Source organism: Helianthus annuus, chromosome 15 (assembly GCF_002127325.2).
Source record: "Helianthus annuus cultivar XRQ/B chromosome 15, HanXRQr2.0-SUNRISE, whole genome shotgun sequence".
In the NCBI taxonomy this organism is placed as follows: Eukaryota; Viridiplantae; Streptophyta; class Magnoliopsida; order Asterales; family Asteraceae; genus Helianthus; species Helianthus annuus.
Window position 1 is genome coordinate 23,881,379 of NC_035447.2, and position 18,922 is coordinate 23,900,300.

General features: G+C 37.5%; 2 protein-coding genes across 7 annotated transcripts; both read left to right on the top strand.

The window, feature by feature from the left end:
- The first annotated feature begins 1,590 nt into the window (after nt 1-1,590).
- Nucleotides 1,591-6,224, top strand: LOC110911050 (NAD-dependent protein deacetylase SRT1). Of its 6 annotated transcripts, none has more exons than XM_035983716.1 (15): nt 1,591-2,082; nt 2,206-2,267; nt 2,350-2,431; nt 2,508-2,617; nt 2,742-2,814; nt 2,921-2,950; nt 3,055-3,147; nt 3,245-3,364; nt 3,732-3,807; nt 4,093-4,177; nt 4,312-4,351; nt 4,422-4,535; nt 5,349-5,409; nt 5,467-5,629; nt 5,836-6,224. In XM_035983716.1, exons 6-13 carry the CDS (start codon nt 2,939-2,941, stop codon nt 5,388-5,390), a joined length of 582 nt encoding a protein of 193 aa, XP_035839609.1. In that variant the 5' UTR covers nt 1,591-2,082; nt 2,206-2,267; nt 2,350-2,431; nt 2,508-2,617; nt 2,742-2,814; nt 2,921-2,938; the 3' UTR covers nt 5,391-5,409; nt 5,467-5,629; nt 5,836-6,224. The 6 variants fall into 6 exon arrangements, with proteins under 6 accessions (XP_035839609.1, XP_035839611.1, XP_035839612.1 ...); XM_035983718.1 differs by having other exon boundaries at nt 5,349-5,397; XM_035983719.1 differs by having other exon boundaries at nt 5,352-5,409.
- A 4,411-nt stretch (nt 6,225-10,635) lies between these two features.
- LOC110913446 (leucine-rich repeat extensin-like protein 2) lies at nt 10,636-11,517 on the top strand. Its single transcript, XM_022158277.1, has one exon. It carries the CDS (start codon nt 10,636-10,638, stop codon nt 11,515-11,517), a length of 882 nt encoding a protein of 293 aa, XP_022013969.1.
- Nucleotides 11,518-18,922: the final 7,405 nt, after the last annotated feature.

An 18,922-nucleotide genomic window follows, 5' to 3' on the forward strand; every position in this document is an offset into this window, starting at 1 on the left:
GTCATAAAAAAAGCTATTTTTTGAGCTATAAATTACAACAACTCAAAAAAAAACATTTTCTTGAGCCAGCCATAACAAAAAAAACTATATTTTCAGGGTTCAAAGTGTAACTTATAGTGTGAACAAGTGTAAACAAGTGTAAACACAAGTATTTAATTAGTTTTTTTGAGCCAGCTCCTAGTTAAAACGTCATAACAAAAAAAACTACATTTTCAGGGTCCAAAGTGTAACTTATAGTGTGAATAAGTGTAAACAAGTGTGAACACAAGTATTTAATTAGTTTCAAGCCACCTCCTAGTTAAAACGCCATAACAAAAAAAGCTATATTTTCAGGGTTCAAAGTGTAACTTATAGTGTGAACAAGTGTTAACACAAGTATTTAATTAGTTTCATCAGAAAAACGCCATGAAAATAACTAGTTAAAACGCCATAAAAACACCTATCTCAGAAAAACGCCATGAAAATACCTAGGGGACCGCTAAAATGAAAACCATCTCCAGTTGTAAGAATCGCGAGAACCAGTTCCTAACCATTAGATCAAAAAGATTGATGGATGATATTAAAAGTAACTAAAACGAATATTAAATATATTTTGTCTTGTTATATCTTTAATATTTTAATCCAAAAGGATAGTTTAGTAAAATTACTCTATTTTGTCTTTTTGTCTTTATTATTTTTTTATTACTTTTTTGTTTTATTATGTTACATTTTTATTTTTTAAAAAGATTTTTTTTATTAAAAGAATTTTTAAATTCAAATTTTTCTAAAAAGGAAAATTTTTTTGCGTGCCGGTTTTTGCACGCCGGGCTTTTTCAAGCGTCGTTTTTTTAACGAGCCGTTTTTACGTCGGGCTTTTCAAGCGTCATTTTTTGAACGCGACGTTTTTTAAGCACCGTTTTTTCAAGCGTCGTTTTTTACACTTTTTTTAACGCGCCGTTTTTTACACTTTTTACGTTTTACGTTAAACTTTTTACGTTTTACGTTAAACTTTTTACGTTTTAGGTTTTGCGTAAAACTTTTTACGTTTTACGTTTAACGTTTTATGAAATAAAACAAACCTTGGTTTTATTTTAATAAATAAAATAAAACACTGTTAGCAAAAAAAATATTTAAAACAAAAATAAATTATAATCGCAAAAACGATCGCAAGTTTTATTTTAAAAAATAATAAATTCAAATAAAAGGGTTGTCGCAAAATATGATTTCCAAACCTAATCTATCTTTTCTACTAAAGGAGAAACTTCAGTGACATAAGAAAAGCTGATGTCTCAGTTTGAGAGCATGTCTAACTAGGCTTTTCTTATGTCATTATTATATCATAAAGGCTAATATATAAAGACTTTAAAATTCAAAGTTGGCCCACTTATGGCATCAGACCACTACTGCCCCACTCTCAATTATGAAACAACTGATTGTTCATTCAACCACTGATGTTCATTCAAGAGTCTCAAACCACTGATGTTTCATTCAAATGAGAGGGTAATTTGAAATTTGAAATTTAAAAACGTATAGGGATATGTAATTTGCATTTAATAGAGATTCAATTCTTCTCTCTCTCAAATATCAATTCAAACCCAAATCCAAACCTGACCATAATTTCAAAACTCCATTCCAATCTCTCTCTCTACTCTTTCTCTCTCTGATGAAGAATACGAAGCATCCGAAGCATCCCTAATTTTTCTCGCATACGAAGCATTCGTCCTTTTTTGTTTAGAAGCATTCGAGTCTTTATTCGTTTGAGTCTTCCTCGATGATTTCGACTGCTCGAGTGCAACTGCTTTGAGTTTCTGAACAGCAAGAGAATATCTTGGGCGCCGACGAACAGTTACATAAGACGATTTAGGTGTTTGTTTAGAAGCAGTGAAGAATTGGGGACAAGAAGACTCAAATTTGGAACTAGGTTTGTTTGAAGATGGTGTTGTGGACTTTTATCTAATGTGTGTCATTTTGCAGAGATTGTTGAACCTATTCTTATGCGGAATATGACCTTAAGTAAGAACAAATAGAGCTGTTTGGGGACTTTTAAACAAGACAATTATTAGTGCTGGTGAGGATGCTGTGATTAGAATTTCAGATACAGAGGTATGATTTACATTAAACTAAAAAGAATATTGAACTTCTGTTACTAGAATTGATATTTATTGCCGGTTTGTTAAAAAGTTGTACTTCTAATTGTGATCACATAATCCAAGGTTATCTTCTCAGGTGGGTGAGTCAATATCGTTGTTCGATATCAACAATCGAGATGGCTGATTCAATGTTTCAAGGTTATCTTTTCAGTTACTTATTTATTAGAATATACTAGGCATAGATGTGAGTACTGATTCAATATCATTGTTCAAATCAAAGTTGTCGCAGACTCTGGTGCGAAGGTCGTAGTTAGTGGAGCGGTTATCAGAGAGATGGCTCTGCATTTTTGTGAGCTTTACAAGTATGCTTCTTCTTTACTTGTCTGTGTAATTTATTTAGTACTTATTTGATTGTGTTAACCAATCGATCTTTGTTAGAATCACAGGTTTGTTATTAAGAACTCTTATGTTTAAGGTTATACAAGTTGAAGTTCAATCTTCTCATTTGAGTACTACCGAGGACTTCCATACATCTGGTGCTTTAGATGGTACAAGCATATACATATACTGACTTGTGTTTTCTCCCTTCTAAAATTATGTTTTATTTTATGTATGGTGGACTGTTATGACGTGTTTTAAAATCATTATTTAACTGAGACTTCGTTGTTTCAGTATTGAAAACAATCAGACTGGTCAACAATAAGCTGGTGGTAATTACATCAAACAGGATACATAGAAGAATACGGTAAATTAGTCTTTTGTAACTTGTGTCTGTTAAGATTACAATATTGTCTGTTTGTCCATTAAGCTGTTCTTCTGATCCCACTGATACAACAAATTTTTATCTGCAGATCAAACAACTTACAAAGATGGTTAAAAAGGTTAAGCTCGAATCTGCTGTTTTTGTTGTTCATACTTCATATTAACTTCAGAAGAAGTGTATAAAGCATTAATATAATCACTTGTCATAAAATTGTGGCTGCAGAGTAAGCATCTGGTAGCATTTACCAGTGCAGGAATATCAACTTCTTGTGGAATACCTGATTTTCGAGGCCCTAAAGGAGTGTGGACTCTTCAGGTCCATAACTTAACTATACTTCCATATGCTCTTAAATCCTTATAATATTTTAAGTAAGCATAAATGACCGTGTTTATGTGATCTTTTTTAACTGTAGCGCGAGGGAAAAGGTGTGCCTAAAGCATCATTGCCTTTTCATCGTGCAGCACCGAGTGCTACTCATATGGCTTTGGTTGAACTGGAACGCGCTGGTATTTTGAAGTTCGTTATCAGTCAGGTTAAAATATAATTTGTGGTTTGATTCTTGAGTAAAGTACATGGATGGTCCAACACGTGATTAATCATTAATATGTTATAGATGTCATTCAAGTGCTTAATTGGCAGGGATGGACACTCAATAGCACTTTCACTGTTCGACACGATAGATGTCATTCAAGTGCTTATTCTGTGAATAAAGTAGCTAGCTGACACTCACATTAATTAGTTTAACTTTTTGTTTTGGTTTATGTTTGCTGAGAAACAAATAAAAAAAATACACTCTGATGAGACAAATTTACAATGCTGATTAATCAAAATTTATATGGCAAAAATAACTACTGTTGTTATTATGATAGTTGACTCTGTGGTTTGATTCACCATTTCAGTTGGTGGATGCTTCAACTTTAAAGAAAGAAGTCGCCGAAGGTGTTGACTTGATGGTTATGAGGGAACTTACAGGAGGTGAGTCTACAATATAGATGGTCAACTTCAACTAACACAGTGGTAGTTGAAGAGCACATAAACATATAATCTACTTTAAGGTTTTTTATATAAGTGCGTCTAAATGTGCTTTTTCTCAATCTCTCTTCACCACTAATCGGCATCGTATTGTGTCAAGACCACATTTAGTAACTGCAGCTGTTCTTTTTTAGTATCTGTTTATTTATTTTATTTATTACTTTACGAGTCAATTTCTCAAATATTGCATTACCAACTAACAATTTGTTTTATTTACTACTTTACGAGTCACTTTGGAAAACCAAGGGGATTTGGAACCAATGAAAATGGTGAGGAGATTGGGTACAACACCGAGGTTTATGCGGCCTACGAGGTTACTTTTCTCAATCTTGAATATCTCACATGGAAATGTCTTTCATTTTAAGTAATTCAAATGAGATTTTCTTTTTATCCTAACCAAGTTGACCGCATTGCTCGCACTGCATTTGAAACTGCTCGTAAATGCAGTAGAAAACTTTGTTCCGTTGACAAAACAAATGTCATCGAGGTATCAATATTCTTCTTCTTTTTAGGTGATTAAAGCATCAAGCATTGATTGTTATTTTCTTTGATGACAGGCTCGGGAGAAATTTCTGTCCTTGAAAAAAGGCACCAAAAGTGATATAGCTATAGTTTTGGAGGAGGATCTTCATAATGCTAGGGCTTCTTTTGAGCAAGCTCGATTCAATCTGGTTAGAATCTTTGAAGCTACTCATACTTTGCTAGCTAGCAATATATACAAGCTTTTTTTATAGTTAGGATTTATACACACAGGTCACTGCACTTTCCAATGTTGAAGCAAAAAAAAAAAAAAAGATTTGAATTTCTGGAAGCAGTTAGTGGTAAGAGATTGTAGTTGATCAGATCTAAATCGAATCGATTGATATTCAGTGTGTCGATTCGATCAAAGTTGCAAAGATTGAACTAAAGGATAGTGTAATTGCTGCTGATGGTGATGTCAAAGTAGACCTTGATGTTAAGCCTAGGATGTCATTCAGTAAAGTTGTCTCTAATGACGGCAAAACAGAATCAGTTGTTGTCGATGACGTCGTCCCTACTGACAAGAAAGATGTCAGTATTGCTGAAAGTGGAGATGTCGGTTCGCCATCAGCAGCAATTACACTATTAATTTGGTCCTCGCAGATAAGGTTTGAACTATTAAGAACTTCTGGTCCTCGCAGTATTGCTGAAAGTGGAGATGTCGGTTCTTTATGGAGCTGATGAAAGTTCCGCGTTCAGAAGCTAAAACAGTGTTTTGTGGAGCTGGGTAAAAACTGTGGTTTGAAACCATTGTTCGGCTAAAACAGTGTTTTGTGGAGAAAACAGTAGTTGAAACCACTGTTGGCTTAAAATTGTGGTTTCAAACCACAGTAGTTTGAGCCAACAGTGGTTTCAACTACTGTTTTCTCGACAAAACACTATTTTAGCCGAACAGTGGTTTCAAACCACAGTTTTACCCAGCAGTGGTTTCAACCAACTGTTTTATTTTTGTAAGTTTTGTACAGCAGATGCACGTTGAGGCTATCAAAACAACAAAATTGCCCTAATCCTCAGGTCTTTATCAAGGTAATTCCATTTTTATTCTTTTGTTTTTACGTGATCTTAACCGTGTTCCTGAAGCAGTGAAGTATGCGGACGATATGTTGGATCAAGGTATCAAATTGGCGTCTACCACTTTGGCGAGATTGAGGCAGGGTCTTGCGAAAGCTGGAAAGGGCTCTGTTTACGATGAGCTTTTGAAGAAATGGAAGCTTCAAGAAGTTAGTTGCTCATGAGCTTTTTACAGGTGATTGTTTCTATATCAATATAAATTATAAAGTGTCGTCTCTACATGATGTTCTATGCAAAGCATTACTATAATAGAAAACTGTTGGCTGCTTATTAAATTTATTTTTGTAAGTTTTGTACAACAGATGCACGTTGAGGCTATCAAAACAACAGAAGTTGAAGTAGCCAGGTAAACTAATTTTTTTACCTTCTAATGGATAACAGTGCTTTAAAGAATCTGCTCCTCCCAATGACAAAGATTCAACATCTGCTACTGCAAAGGTCTGCCAAAGCCAAAGTCTGCCAAAAGTGAACATCTGCTTGAAGATAAAACCTGCTGATCCAAAGGTCTACCAAAGTGATCCTCTACTGATGAAGACAAAGTCTGAAGAAGCAACGGTCTGCTACGGCTTAACAGATGTTAAAGACCAACAGATGATATTCAACAGATGTTGCTCAACAGAGGTTAACAATGTACCAGTGCTTAGGCTAGTAGCAGATGTTAGGAGTTTATTAGGTTGTTTGATCGTAGTTAAGGTTTGTTGAAAGTCAAGTTGTATTGCATGTATTGATTTTTTTTCAAAGTAAAGATTTTAAATTTGTTAGTATATTCATTTGATGTTTTACAGCTTCTGTATCGAAGTTTAATAAGCACATTTCCAACAGATATGAACATTCGGGAAAGTAATTCCCCTCGAAAAAATATATAGTGATTCGTTGTTTAATATATTATGAATGGTTTTCTAAGAAACGACCCGTGTTTGCACACGGGTCTTACCGCTAGTGTGACTAATAAGGCGCATTATAACTCATTAGAAGTGGCCCACCACTTCATGGCGGGACACATCACGAACAAGGCCTTGTTCGTGTTCGTTCGTTAAGGAAATAAATGTGTTCACGAACGGTTCATGAACACTTAGCGAATGAGATTTTATGTTTGTGTTTGTTCATTAAAAAAAATAAGCGTGTTCGCGAACGGTGCACGAACACAAATAAAAACAAATAAACTTGGTGAATGCGACGAAGGACAAAGATAGATGGCCCAGAGAGTAGCACTTGAACTTGAATCCCTTATTGTGGAACGGAGGTCGATCGTATATTCGTATTCGTGGATGTAAATAATGAGAAATGAAAGGGAAATGATGCATAAACAAGGTGAAAGTGGGTTTTCTAGTTTAATTGTTAGGGAAATAAAATAAATAAAAGTTTAATAATATAAATAATACAAAAAATATAAGAAAGTATAAAGATTTTCAATTAAAACACAAACTGTAACACCTCGTAAAATCACGACCCATATTATAAAGACGCGTGTCATGGACTTTAAACGTGTAAGAGTTTGATTAAGGAGGACTAAAGTTGACAAATAAAGAAAGTATGTGTGTATAAGGGTTCAAAGTGTCAACATTCGATAATTATACCTTTCAACAACCCTACACGATGTTTATACCCTTAAACGAATGAATCATGAAACGTATGAAACCGTTTGTGGAAGAAAGTGAAAGTTTACAAGACACGAGGGTTAAATGTGTCAACATGTTTAAGTTTTACCTCTGAGTGACCTTTTAGCGAACCTGAAGCTTTGTAACGATTAATTATACTCCCAAGAATGAGTGATAAAAATTTCACAAGGTTTTGATATCGTATGAGGAAGATATGTTAACTTTCGTAATTAAGGGGTTAAAAGCATCAACAAGGCAAAACTTATGTTTTCCGTTGTCATTTAACGAAACCGAACCTAATGATGTTTGGTTATGTCTCAAGGATACTAGAAATATAAGTTATATGGGTTAAATGTGCCTAAAATGAAAGAAATTACGCTTTAGAAGGTCCAGGGGGTGAAAATGTCATTATTTGAAACTTGCTGATCTAGTTAGCCATATGCTGGCGTCGCGCCACCACCATCACCTTCTGCCGTCGCACGACGCGACGGCTTAACCTGGGCAGAATCTCTGCACAACTGCGAGTACAGCCAGTTCCACCGCCTTAAAAGCCTGGTATTCGAATTCAGGGACTGTTCCAATGGTATTTCATGCATAGGGGGCACTTGGACTCATCTGGGATCAATCCTAGACTTATGTGGGATGATCTTGTGAGTTTTCTTTGGCTATATAAGAAACTTGTTTGCTAGTTCTTGTGCACACTTGCAAAATTATTCATAACTCTTATTCTGGAGCTCTCTAGACCTCAAGCAAGATTCCATTAGCTTCTAAATCGTGCTTAGTACTTTAGTAAGCTTCCTTAACCTTTCTAATTCATGTTTTATTAGTTTGATAGCCAAAAGTCAAAACCGTCGTAATTAAGGTTTGACTTAGTGATTAATCATTAATGGTCCAGTCATTTTTCGAATGGAAAGTGGCTATGAGTTGGTAATTATGTGGGTAATAAACCCTTAAAAGGGCACCCTTTGATTTCCACTCTAAATAGGTCAATTGTCGGGTCAAACTTAATTGTAAAAAGTCAACAGAAAACTAATTTTAAAATAAACACATGATTAACAATGTAGAAGCCATGAAACCTGTTTTATCACTTGTATAACATGGTAATTAATGTAAGAACATGTCTAAGCATGTTCAACCCGACAATTTTCAGTTTAGGCTCGGTTCGGAACCGAAAGTCGCAAAAGTAGACTTTTGCTTTGACTTTCAGTTCTGACCCAATTTAGCTTAGTTTAAATATGCCTTAAAGCTCCATTAGGACCAGATTATAGGTTAGTATAACCCTCTGAGATTATACAACCTTGTTCCTAATTCATCCTATTCATTTGCATGTTTCCGTTATATGCCAAAATGTTGACCATTATGCCCTTTTGACCTTAAAACGAAATTTTTGGAAATATGAGAGGATGAAAACCTTTGCTACTGATTTATAAACTTGTCCTAAAAATTTGACATCAGTTTGAGATCTAGATTAGGAGTTATGCTCAGTATCATAATTAAGAAGCTTTTTATTAATTAAACGGCATAATTAGCATAAAGCCTATCTAAACCCAAATTTTGACACCAAACTTTTTACCCACTGATGTAAAATAATATTTTGGAATTTTTGAAGATTTTTATTTATTTTTAAGCTGAGCATAACATAGGGTTCTTGCTTAATTCGGTAATTATCGGTTATACCCTTTTCTTGAATAAAATGAGTTTTACATAATATATTGATACCAAACCTTTTGCTACTGATTTTATATAATAAGTAAAATATTTTGAACTTTATAAATTGATCAGACCTGAAGCTCAGATTAATATTTCATCTCTTTTATAAGCTTTAAAATGACCAAAATACCCCTACGGGGCATAATTTGAGTTTAAATTCGTTTTGGGCATAATGGAAGCTATCCTACTGATATCACAACATATTTAAGGCATATTAACTTAGGAAACCTGTTCATGACTCAATTGTTTGCCCGTTATGCATTTTTCACGTTCGGTACGGTTTATGTAACTAGTTTGCATAAATTAACCGAAACGGGTCAAACCTTATCATTTTTATCTCAAAATCCAGAATGTGTTTAGTTTACCCATATTATACAAGCCTTCAAACTTGTCGGGTCTAAACCACATTCTAATCCGGTCTTCGTTAATCATGCGTTTTGAACCATATATCTTCCTCTAAAACTAACCGGTCTAAGTTAGGCTTAATTAAGACCCGTTAGGAATCTAATAGGTTATTAAAACCTTCGTTCCAGATTTAGGAGACCAGTAAAAGATACTTGCATTTTCCAATTGTATACGACTGGGATAAATTGCATAATTTGTTCAGGTAAATACTTTTAACTTATTTTCCGTTATACGATCTTGGGTTACGGTATTACAATAATACCACTTGGTCGGGTGTGTAGTTATTTAAATCGGATTGCGATTAATATATTTACATAACCCGTTTTAATCTGTTTGGTATATAGCCTTTGGGGGGTTTAATGACCATGTCCTGGATATCCTTGGCTCATTCATTGAAATGGCCACGACTTAAGCACGGGGTGTAGGCGTACACCTGACAGTTGCGTATGTATAAATGGTAATCCACAATAAGGAGTTCTCCTTGTGGGCATTATACCTGTGGTGTGTCAGTTAACCTTGTCCGGCTCTTCTAACCGGCCCTGACGGACGACAAACATATAAATATGTATACAAGATTATTTTAAAATAATTGTCCCAAGTTATAAAAGATATTTTGTGCCTTGTGCATTTAAATCAATTTTCTTAAACATTTTCAAAATGAGTCAGTTAATTGTATTTACCAGTGTAAACTGACGTATTTTCCAAAAAGGCTAAGTGCAGGTACTAGACGGAATAGGCTGGCAACTCCTAGCATTAATAAAAAGTCTTGCAAGCTTAGATGTTTACAAATCTGTTGAACAATGTTCCTTTTCATACTTCTGATCCGCCTGTGGATCCTTTACAACCGTTTTTGTAATAATTAATATTACTTTCATTTGGTTTGTAATATTTCTATCTTTCGACTTCCGTTGTGTATTAAACTGTGATAAATTATCTATGATGATGTCAACTACGTCACGATACTCCCCACCGGGCCCACCCGGTAATACGTGGAAATATCGGGGTGTGACAGGTTGGTATCAGAGCCAACATTGAGAGAATTAAACACTAGCCTTTTGTGTTTAATCTCAATGACACAGTTTGCACATTCCTCAACTTCCGAGTCTAGGCAAAGAACTTAGGAAAAATCCTAATTTGTTTTATTTTGCTCTTTATTATTTTCTTTGTTGTTTCTTTTGTTTGTTTTGACAGGTTCAACAAAATGCCGCCACGATTCAGGAGAGGAGGACGAGGCAAGGCGCCATTTACCAGCCACGATGATGAAGCCGGACCTTCTCACCGTCTATAACAATAAGCACAAGTCCTCAGGAGCATTGGAGGACATATTTGGAGCTCGCGAGGCGATCTGTCTCGCTAAGTTCATCACTCTTACCTACCTCTGCAGCGGTCGGGGTCTCACCGCGCCTTTGAAGACCCGACCCCATTTTTCTAGAGCCGATCTAACCCGGCAAACCTGATTGAAGAACCAATGGGTCATAACCCATTGGGCCCTGAACACCATTTCCCTGAAGCTCAAGACATGGAAATGGATGATGACCAGGATCCCGCCGAACCACCATCTGGGACACCTACTCACCCCATCGAGATTTCGGATGGGTCGTCTTTTCATGGATCACATTACCGCGGTCCAGACAGCTACGAGGCAAGATTTGCCCAATACGACTGGGTGTTTACTCCCTCCTACCACTCAGCACCTCAGCAGCAGCAGCAGGATCCCTCTGAGGATTCACGTTTTGTAGCGGTCACTCCACCGCCACCGCCGCCCGTTCAGCAGCCTTCTCCGGAGCCACCGAGAGGGAGAAGATCAAACGCACGGATGTCCATGCGAGGGGGAGTCCGTATCAGCACCCCTCAACCTTCGAGTGGCAGTCATTACCCGCCACTATATGAAGACCCACAGATGGGTTGGCCTTCAAACCCCGTTTCTGAGGTGGACTCTGCGCCAGTCGCGCGGCCACCAATGGGTTATGATAACCCAATTCCTTCATACGCCGGTGCAGCGGCGTATAACCCTTTTGAGGAGCCAACCCATACCAACTACAACTACAACTACGCCGAAGCTGACCCATACCTTGTAGCAGCGAACTACAATGCTCTTCATCCCGAGGGGCCCTATGGAGCTCCCTGGGGGATTGGATACCCAGCTTATGGGTACCAGCACCCGCCACCTCCTCAACCTCCACATCAGCAGCCGCCGCAACCGCCATTGATACCGCCAACGCAACAACTGGAGATTCTCCAAAGGTTGAGCCAGGTGGAGCGGGAGGTTCAAGAAGAACGTAGGAACAACCGAGGATTTCTCAAAGGTCTGACGAGTTTAATCAAGGGAAAGAAGAAGAGGGATTTTTGAAGATTCCTTATTTATATTGTAATTTCCTTGTTTTAAATCAAGTCCCTGCGTGGACATCTATTTCTGTATACAGACCCTGCGAGGACATGTATTTCCAGTTTAGCCCCTGCGTGGGCATGTCATTTCTGTTTAGCCCCTGCGTGGGCAAGTTATTTCTGTTAAAAGTCTCGTTTAGGGCAACCATGTACTCTTTAATCTTGTAATGGAATGTTTGAATTTAAAATTTTCATTTTGTCATTTTATGCATAAATATAATATATGAAATAAATGAAAATACCATTCCTTTTAAAAGAATTAATTCTGCCATTGTATATAAAAGAAAATCTTAAGGGCAAAACCTAGCCCATGTGTCATTATTAAGACAGGGCCATGATGGTAGTTCCTTATTAAGATTCAGATCCTTGTTAAGATCTGAAAACATGTTAACACTCCTGGCAAATGTGATTCGATAAAATCGCATAAGTCATCCTATTATTGGATTCTTCCAATCTCTATCTCTAATTTATTTAATCATCCATTAGTGATGAAGTGCCTACGGGCCATAATTTAATGTCCTTTGAGACTAAAGACAGCGGTGGTCTACGACTCCCTGTCAAGAAGAGGTAATGAACTATGATTCAAGCCTCAATGCCTCGATCCTATAAGATCTTAGCTTATAATTTAAATTTGTCCCAGTGACTTGGCCTTTTGTGCTATTATTATATTTTAATTATAACTGGGGATTATTATAATAAAAATCCTGAATGAATATATTTAACAAATTAACCAATATGGTTATTAACACCATAGTTAATAAATCATCAAGAATGATAGTACTGTTATAGACTTATGAATAAATCATTGTCATCATTTTATGTAGCAATCAAGCTACATGGCAAGGTCTGAGGAAGTCAATAGTCACCCCTTGGAAAACCATGATACAACCAGGATCAATATAACTGGGGATGAACTTCAAGCATTAATCGATAATGTCGTTGCTAAAGTTGTGGATAGGCAGCTTAGGGAATCAAGTGGTACACATAGCAAGACCTTATCAGTACCCCATTCCAAATCTCACCCTAAGACTCACTCTGAGGCTCATAGTAAGCCACCTTCTAAACAACATGAGTCGAAGAAGGATGATGTTCAACACTCCTCAAATCAGCACAGTGCTCCGTAAAAGAAGATTGTATTTGATCGAGAGCCACGTACAAGGACCTGTACTTACAATTATTTCGTCTCCTGCAAGCCCAGGGATTTCACTGGGGAAAAAGGAGCTATTGACTGCATGACATGGTTAGACGAAATGGATACCGTGGTCGACATCAGTGGTTGCGCTGATAGGGATGTGGTGAAGTTTGTATCTCAATCGTTTAAAGGAGAGGCACTAGCTTGGTGGAGGTCTCTAATCCAAGCTACTGGAAAGATCCCATTGTACAATCTGTCTTAGGATCAGTTTGTGACTTTGATCAAGGAGAATTTATGTCCTCAACACGAGGTTGAGAAGATCGAGACTGACTTCCTGACATTGGTAATGAAGAATTTGGACTGTCAGGCATACCTCACAAGTTTTAATACAATGTCTCGATTAGTTCCATATTTGGTGACACGAGAACCAAAACGGATAGTCCGTTTCATTGGGGGTTTAGCCCCGGAGATCAAAGCCAGTGTAAAGGCTTCTCGACCTACTACTTTTAGGTGAGCAGCTGATTTGTCATTATCCCTTAATTCGGATGTGGTCAGGCTAAGATCACTTAAGAATTATGAGGATGGAAAAAGGAAACATGAGGGTGATAACTCACGATGTTCTGATAAGAAGCGTAAGGGGAACGCGGACCACAAGAAGAATTCTGGGTCTAACAAGGGTAGCCAACAAATGGATGAGAAGCCTAAATGCAAAACCTTCCAGAAACGACATTTTGGAAAATGCAGGTTTGAATCAAAGTCGCAGTCGAAGCCGATTGTGTGTGGGACATGCAAATCCAAAGAACATAAGACGTTAGACTGCAAGAAGATAAAGGATGCGACGTGCTATAACTGTAACGAGAAGGGGCATATTAAGACAAACTGCCCAAAGTATGCCAAGAAACCTGAGGAAGGCAAGAAGACCAATGCTAGGGTCTTCCAGATGAATGCACGGGAAGCAGTTCAGGATGATAACGTGATAACAGGTACCTTCCTTATAAATGATGTTTATGCAAGGGTATTATTTGATTCGGGTGCGGATAAGTCATTTGTAGATGATAAGTTTTGTAAGTTGTTAAATTTGCCTGTTAAAACCCTAAGCGTGAAATATGAAGTAGAGTTGGCTGATGGTACTTAGAAACTGCCTCAACTGTGTTAGATGGATGTTTTATATCCATTAGGGACCACTCCTTTCCATTATCCTTACTTCCTTTGAAATTAGCTGGTTTTGACATAGTGATAGGCATGGATTGGTTATCTCATAACCAAGCCCAGATCGTTTGCAACAAGAAGCAAGTGGTGATCAAGACTCCGTATGGTGAGCCACTTACCATATAGGGAGACACTCAGTATGGGTTGCCTAAGCAAGTGTCCATGCTTAAGGCGTCAAGGTGTTTGAAGAAGGGTTGTGTCATTTACATGGCACGGGTGACTATTGATGAACCGAAGCCCAAAATTGAAGACATCCCTGTCATTTCTGAATATCTAGAAGTATTCCCTGAAGAACTACATGGTTTACCACCAGATAGACAAGTAGAGTTCAGAATTGACATTATTCCTGGAGCAGCACTCGTTGCAAGAGCACCTTACAGGTTAGCACCAACAGAGATGAAAGAATTGAGGACTCAACTGGATGATCTATTAGCAAAAGGATTTATTAGACCTAGTTCATCTCCCTGGGGAGTATCAATCCTGTTTGTAAAGAAGAAGGATGGATCGATGCGTCTATGCATCGATTATCGCGAGCTAAACAAGTTGACAATCAAGAATAGTTATCCATTACCCAGGATCGACGATCTGTTTGATCAACTGCAAGGGGCAAGTTACTTCTCCAAGATTGACTTGAGATCTGGTTACCATCAACTGAAGGTTAGAGATGAAAATGTGCACAAGACTGCATTTAGGACTCGTTATGGTCATTACGAGTTCTTAGTGATGCCTTTTGGGCTCACTAATGCACCAGCATCATTCATGGATCTCGTGAATCGCGTTTGCAAACCTTACTTAGACAAATTTGTTATCGTCTTCATTGATGACATTCTTATTTATTCGAAGAATCAAGCTGACCATGAGAAGCACCTTCGTTGTATTCTTAAACTCCTTCAACATGAAAAGCTCTACGCCAAATTTTCAAAATGTGAGTTTTGGCTTCGTGAAGTCCAATTTCTTGGACATGTGGTTAGTGGGTGTGGTATTCAGGTGGATCCCACTAAAATTTAAGCAATCATGAATTGGCAAGAGCCAAAGACGCCCACAGAGATTCGTAGCTTTCTAGGTCTGGCAGGATATTATAGGCGTTTTATTGAAAACTTCTCAAGAATTGCAGCACCCCTAAGTTCACTAACCTGCAAGAATATCAAGTATGATTGGGGTCCTAAGCTGAAAGAATCCTTTGACATTCTTAAGCAAAAGCTAAGCAATGCACCTGTGTTGACATTGCCTGATGGAGTAGAGGAATTCGTAGTATACTGCGACACATCACACACTGGTATGGGATGTGTGCTCATGCAGAAAGGCAAGGTTATTGCCTATGCTTCTTGACAGTTAAAGGTGCACGAAAAGAATTACACCACCCACGACTTGGAATTGGGTGCCGTTGTGTTTGCACTAAAACTTTGGAGGCATTAACTATGTGGTACCAAGTGTGTGATCTATTCTGATCACAAGAGCCTTCAACATCTGTTTAATCAGAAGGACTTAAACATGAGGCAGCGACGATGGATGGAGACTTTAAACGACTATGATTGTGAAATCCGATACCATCCAGGCAAGGAGAATGTGGTCGCCGATGCCTTAAGTAGGAAGGAAAAGGTTAAGCCCATAAGAATCAATGCCAAGAGCATTGAATTAAAGAACAGTTTTAATGAAAGATTGTTAGCCGCTTAGAAGGAAGCCGTATTAGAAGCTAATTATCCAAATAAAAAACTGGGAGTTACTGCAGAACAACTATCATATGGCAAGGATGGAATCCTAAGATTGAATGGACGAATATGGGTTCCAATCTATGGAGGACTTCGGAATGTTATCCTTCAAGAAGCCCACAGTTTCAAGTATTCTGTTCATCCTGGAAGTGACAAGATGTACCAGGACTTAAAGGCAAATTATTGGTGGATAGGCTTGAAGAAGTCTATAGCCATTTATGTGGCCAAATGTCTGACATGTGCTCAGGTTAAAGCCGAACACCAAAAACCGCCAGGTTTGCTGCAACAGCCTGAACTTCCCACCTGGAAATAGGAAATGGTGACTATGGATCTTATCACCAAGTTACCAAAGACAACGCGAGGAAATGATACTTTTGGGGTAATGGTGGATAGATTGACTAAGTTAGCCTACTTCCTACCTATTAAGGAAACACACAGCTCAGATAAGTTAGCCCAGCTGTACGTGGACGAGATTGTATCTCTCCACGGAGTGCCAGTGTCTATCATCTCTGATAGGGATACGAGGTATACATCAGATTTCTGGAAAAGTTTTCAGCAATCCCTAGGCATTCGATTGAACTTCAGCACATCATATCATCCTCAGACTGATGGTCAAAGCGAGCATACTATTCAAACACTCAAAGATATGCTACGAGCTTGTGTTATTGACTTAGGAGGAAGTTGGGATGATCATCTTCCATTGATAGAATTTTCATACAATAATAGCTATCATTCCAGTATACAAGTTGCACCTTTTGAAGCGTTGTATGGAAGGAAGTGCAGGACGCCCGTTTGTTGGGCAGAAGTTGGAGATGTTCAATTAACAGGACCTGATATAGTAATGGAGATGACAGACAAGATTGTACAGATAAGAGATCGTCTCAAAGCTGCCAGAGATAGGCAGAAAAGCTACGCAGACAAAAGGCGTAAACCTCTAAAGTTCGAGGTAGGTGACAAGGTTCTACTTAAGGTTTCACCCTGGAAAGGGGTAATGCGATTTGGTAAGAAAGGCAAGTTAAGCCCAAGATACATAGGACCATTCGAGATCAACGAATGTGTCGGAACAGTGGCTTACAAGTTAAACCTGCCCGAAGAGCTTAGTGGTATTCATAATGTGTTCCACATCTGCAATCTGAAGAAATGTCTAGCTGATGAGTCACTAGTCATGCCACATAAAGATGTGCATATTGATGGGAGCTTAAATTTTGTAGAAAAGCCCTTGTCGATTGACGGTCGACAGGTTAAGAAGCTTTGAAAGAAGCATGTACCGATCGTGAAGGTTAAATGGAATGCCCATAGAGGTCCCGAGTACACGTGGGAGGTAGAGTCCACAATTAAAGAGAAGTACCCACATCTATTTCAGTAAATCTCGAGGTCAAGATTTCTTTTAAGGGCGTGAGGATGTAACACCTCGTAAAATCATGACCAATATTATAAAGACACGTGTCATGGACTTTAAACGTGTAAGAGTTTGATTAAGGAGGACTAAAGTTGACAAATAAAGAAAGTATGTGTGTATAAGGGTTCAAAGTGTCAACATTTGATAATTATACCTTTCAACAACCCTACACGATGTTTATATCCTTAAACGAAAGAATCATGAAGCGTATGAAACCGTTTGTGGAAGAAAGTGAAAGTTTAAAAGACGCGAGGGTTAAATGTGTCAACATGTTTAAGTTATACCTCCGAGTGATCTTTTAGCGAACTCGAAGCTTTGTAACGATTAATTATACTCCCAAGAATGAGTGATAAAAATTTCACAAGGTTTCGATATCGTATGAGGAAGATACGTTAACTTTCGTAATTAAGGGGTTAAAAGCGTCAACAAGGCAAAACTTATGTTTTTGGTTATCATTTAACGAAACCGGACCTAACGGTGTTTGGTTATGTCTCAAGGATACTAGAAATATAAGTTATATGGGTTAAATGTGCCTAAAATGAAAGAAATTACGCTTTAGAAGGTCCAGGGGGTGAAAATGTCATTATTTGAAACTTGCTGATCTGGTTAGCCACATGCTGGCGTCGCGCCACCACCATCACCTTCTGCCGTCACGCGACGCGACGGCCTGACCTGGGCAGAATCTCTGCACAGCTGCGAGTACAGCCAGTTCCACCGCCTTAAAAGCCTGGTATTCGAATTCAGGGACTGTTCCAATGGTATTTCATGCATAGGGGGCACTTGGACTCATCTGGATCAATCCTAGACTTATGTGGGATGATCTTGTGAGTTTTCTTTGGTTATATAAGAAACTTGTTTGCTAGTTCTTGTGCGCACTTGCAAAATTATTCATAACTCTTATTCTGGAGCTCTCTGGACCTCAAGCAAGATTCCATTAGCTTCTAAATCGTGCTTAGTACTTCAGTAAGCTTCCTTAACCTTTCTAATTCATGTTTTATTAGTTTGATGGCCTAAAGTCAAAACTGTCGTAATTAAGGTTTGACTTAGTGATTAATCACTAAAAAATTGACATCAGTTTGAGGTCTAGATTAGGAGTTATGCTCAATATCGTAATTAAGAAGCTTTTTTATTAATTAAATGACATAATTAGCATAAAGCCTATCTAACCAAACTTTTTACCCACTGATGTAAAATAATATTTTGGAATTTTTGAAGATTTTTATTTATTTTTAAGCTGAGCATAACATAGGGTTCTTGCTTAATTCGGTAATTGTCGGTTATACCCTTTTCTTGAATAAAATGAGTTTTACATAATATATTGATAATAAACCTTTTGCTACTAATTTTATATAATAAATAAAATATTTTGAACTTTATAAACTGATCAAAAACTCAGATTTCCTATTATAACCTGAAAATCGCTTAAAACCGACTTTTACGCGTTTTAAACGCATAGTATGGGTTAAAACTATTTTTGGCATATAAAACTTAATACCTACTGATGTTTTAAGTACATTTTTATAATTAAACAGTAAGGCAAAGTTTTAAACTCAGATTTCTAGATTTGACCTTTAAAGCTTATGTGAAATTACTAAAATGCCCCTATGGTGCATAGTTTGATTATAAAAGATGAATTTCACATATAGGCAATACCCTACTGATATAACATATTAAATTAAGTAATTTTACTGATTATATTAGACCTGAACCTCAGATTAATATTTCATCTCTTTTATAAGCTTTAAAATGACCAAAATACCTCTACGGGGCATAATTTGAGTTTAAATTCGTTTTGGGCATAACGGAAGGTATCCTACTGATATCAGAACATATTTAAGGCATATTAACTTAGGAAACCTGTTCATGACTCAATTGTTTGCCCGTTATGCATTTTTCGCGTTCGGTACGGTTTATGTAACTA

What these genes read in the sequence shown, in the direction of transcription:
- LOC110913446 (XM_022158277.1), top strand. Translation starts at nt 10,636, where the DNA reads ATGGGTCATAACCCATTGGGCCCTGAACACCATTTCCCTGAAGCTCAA.
- LOC110911050 (XM_022155616.2), top strand. An exon ending in AAGGAGTGTGGACTCTTCAG is followed by an intron (nt 3,148 to 3,244) that starts GTCCATAACTTA and finishes TTTTAACTGTAG; the next exon opens with CGCGAGGGAAAAGGTGTGCC. An exon ending in TGAAGTTCGTTATCAGTCAG is followed by an intron (nt 3,365 to 3,731) that starts GTTAAAATATAA and finishes TCACCATTTCAG; the next exon opens with TTGGTGGATGCTTCAACTTT.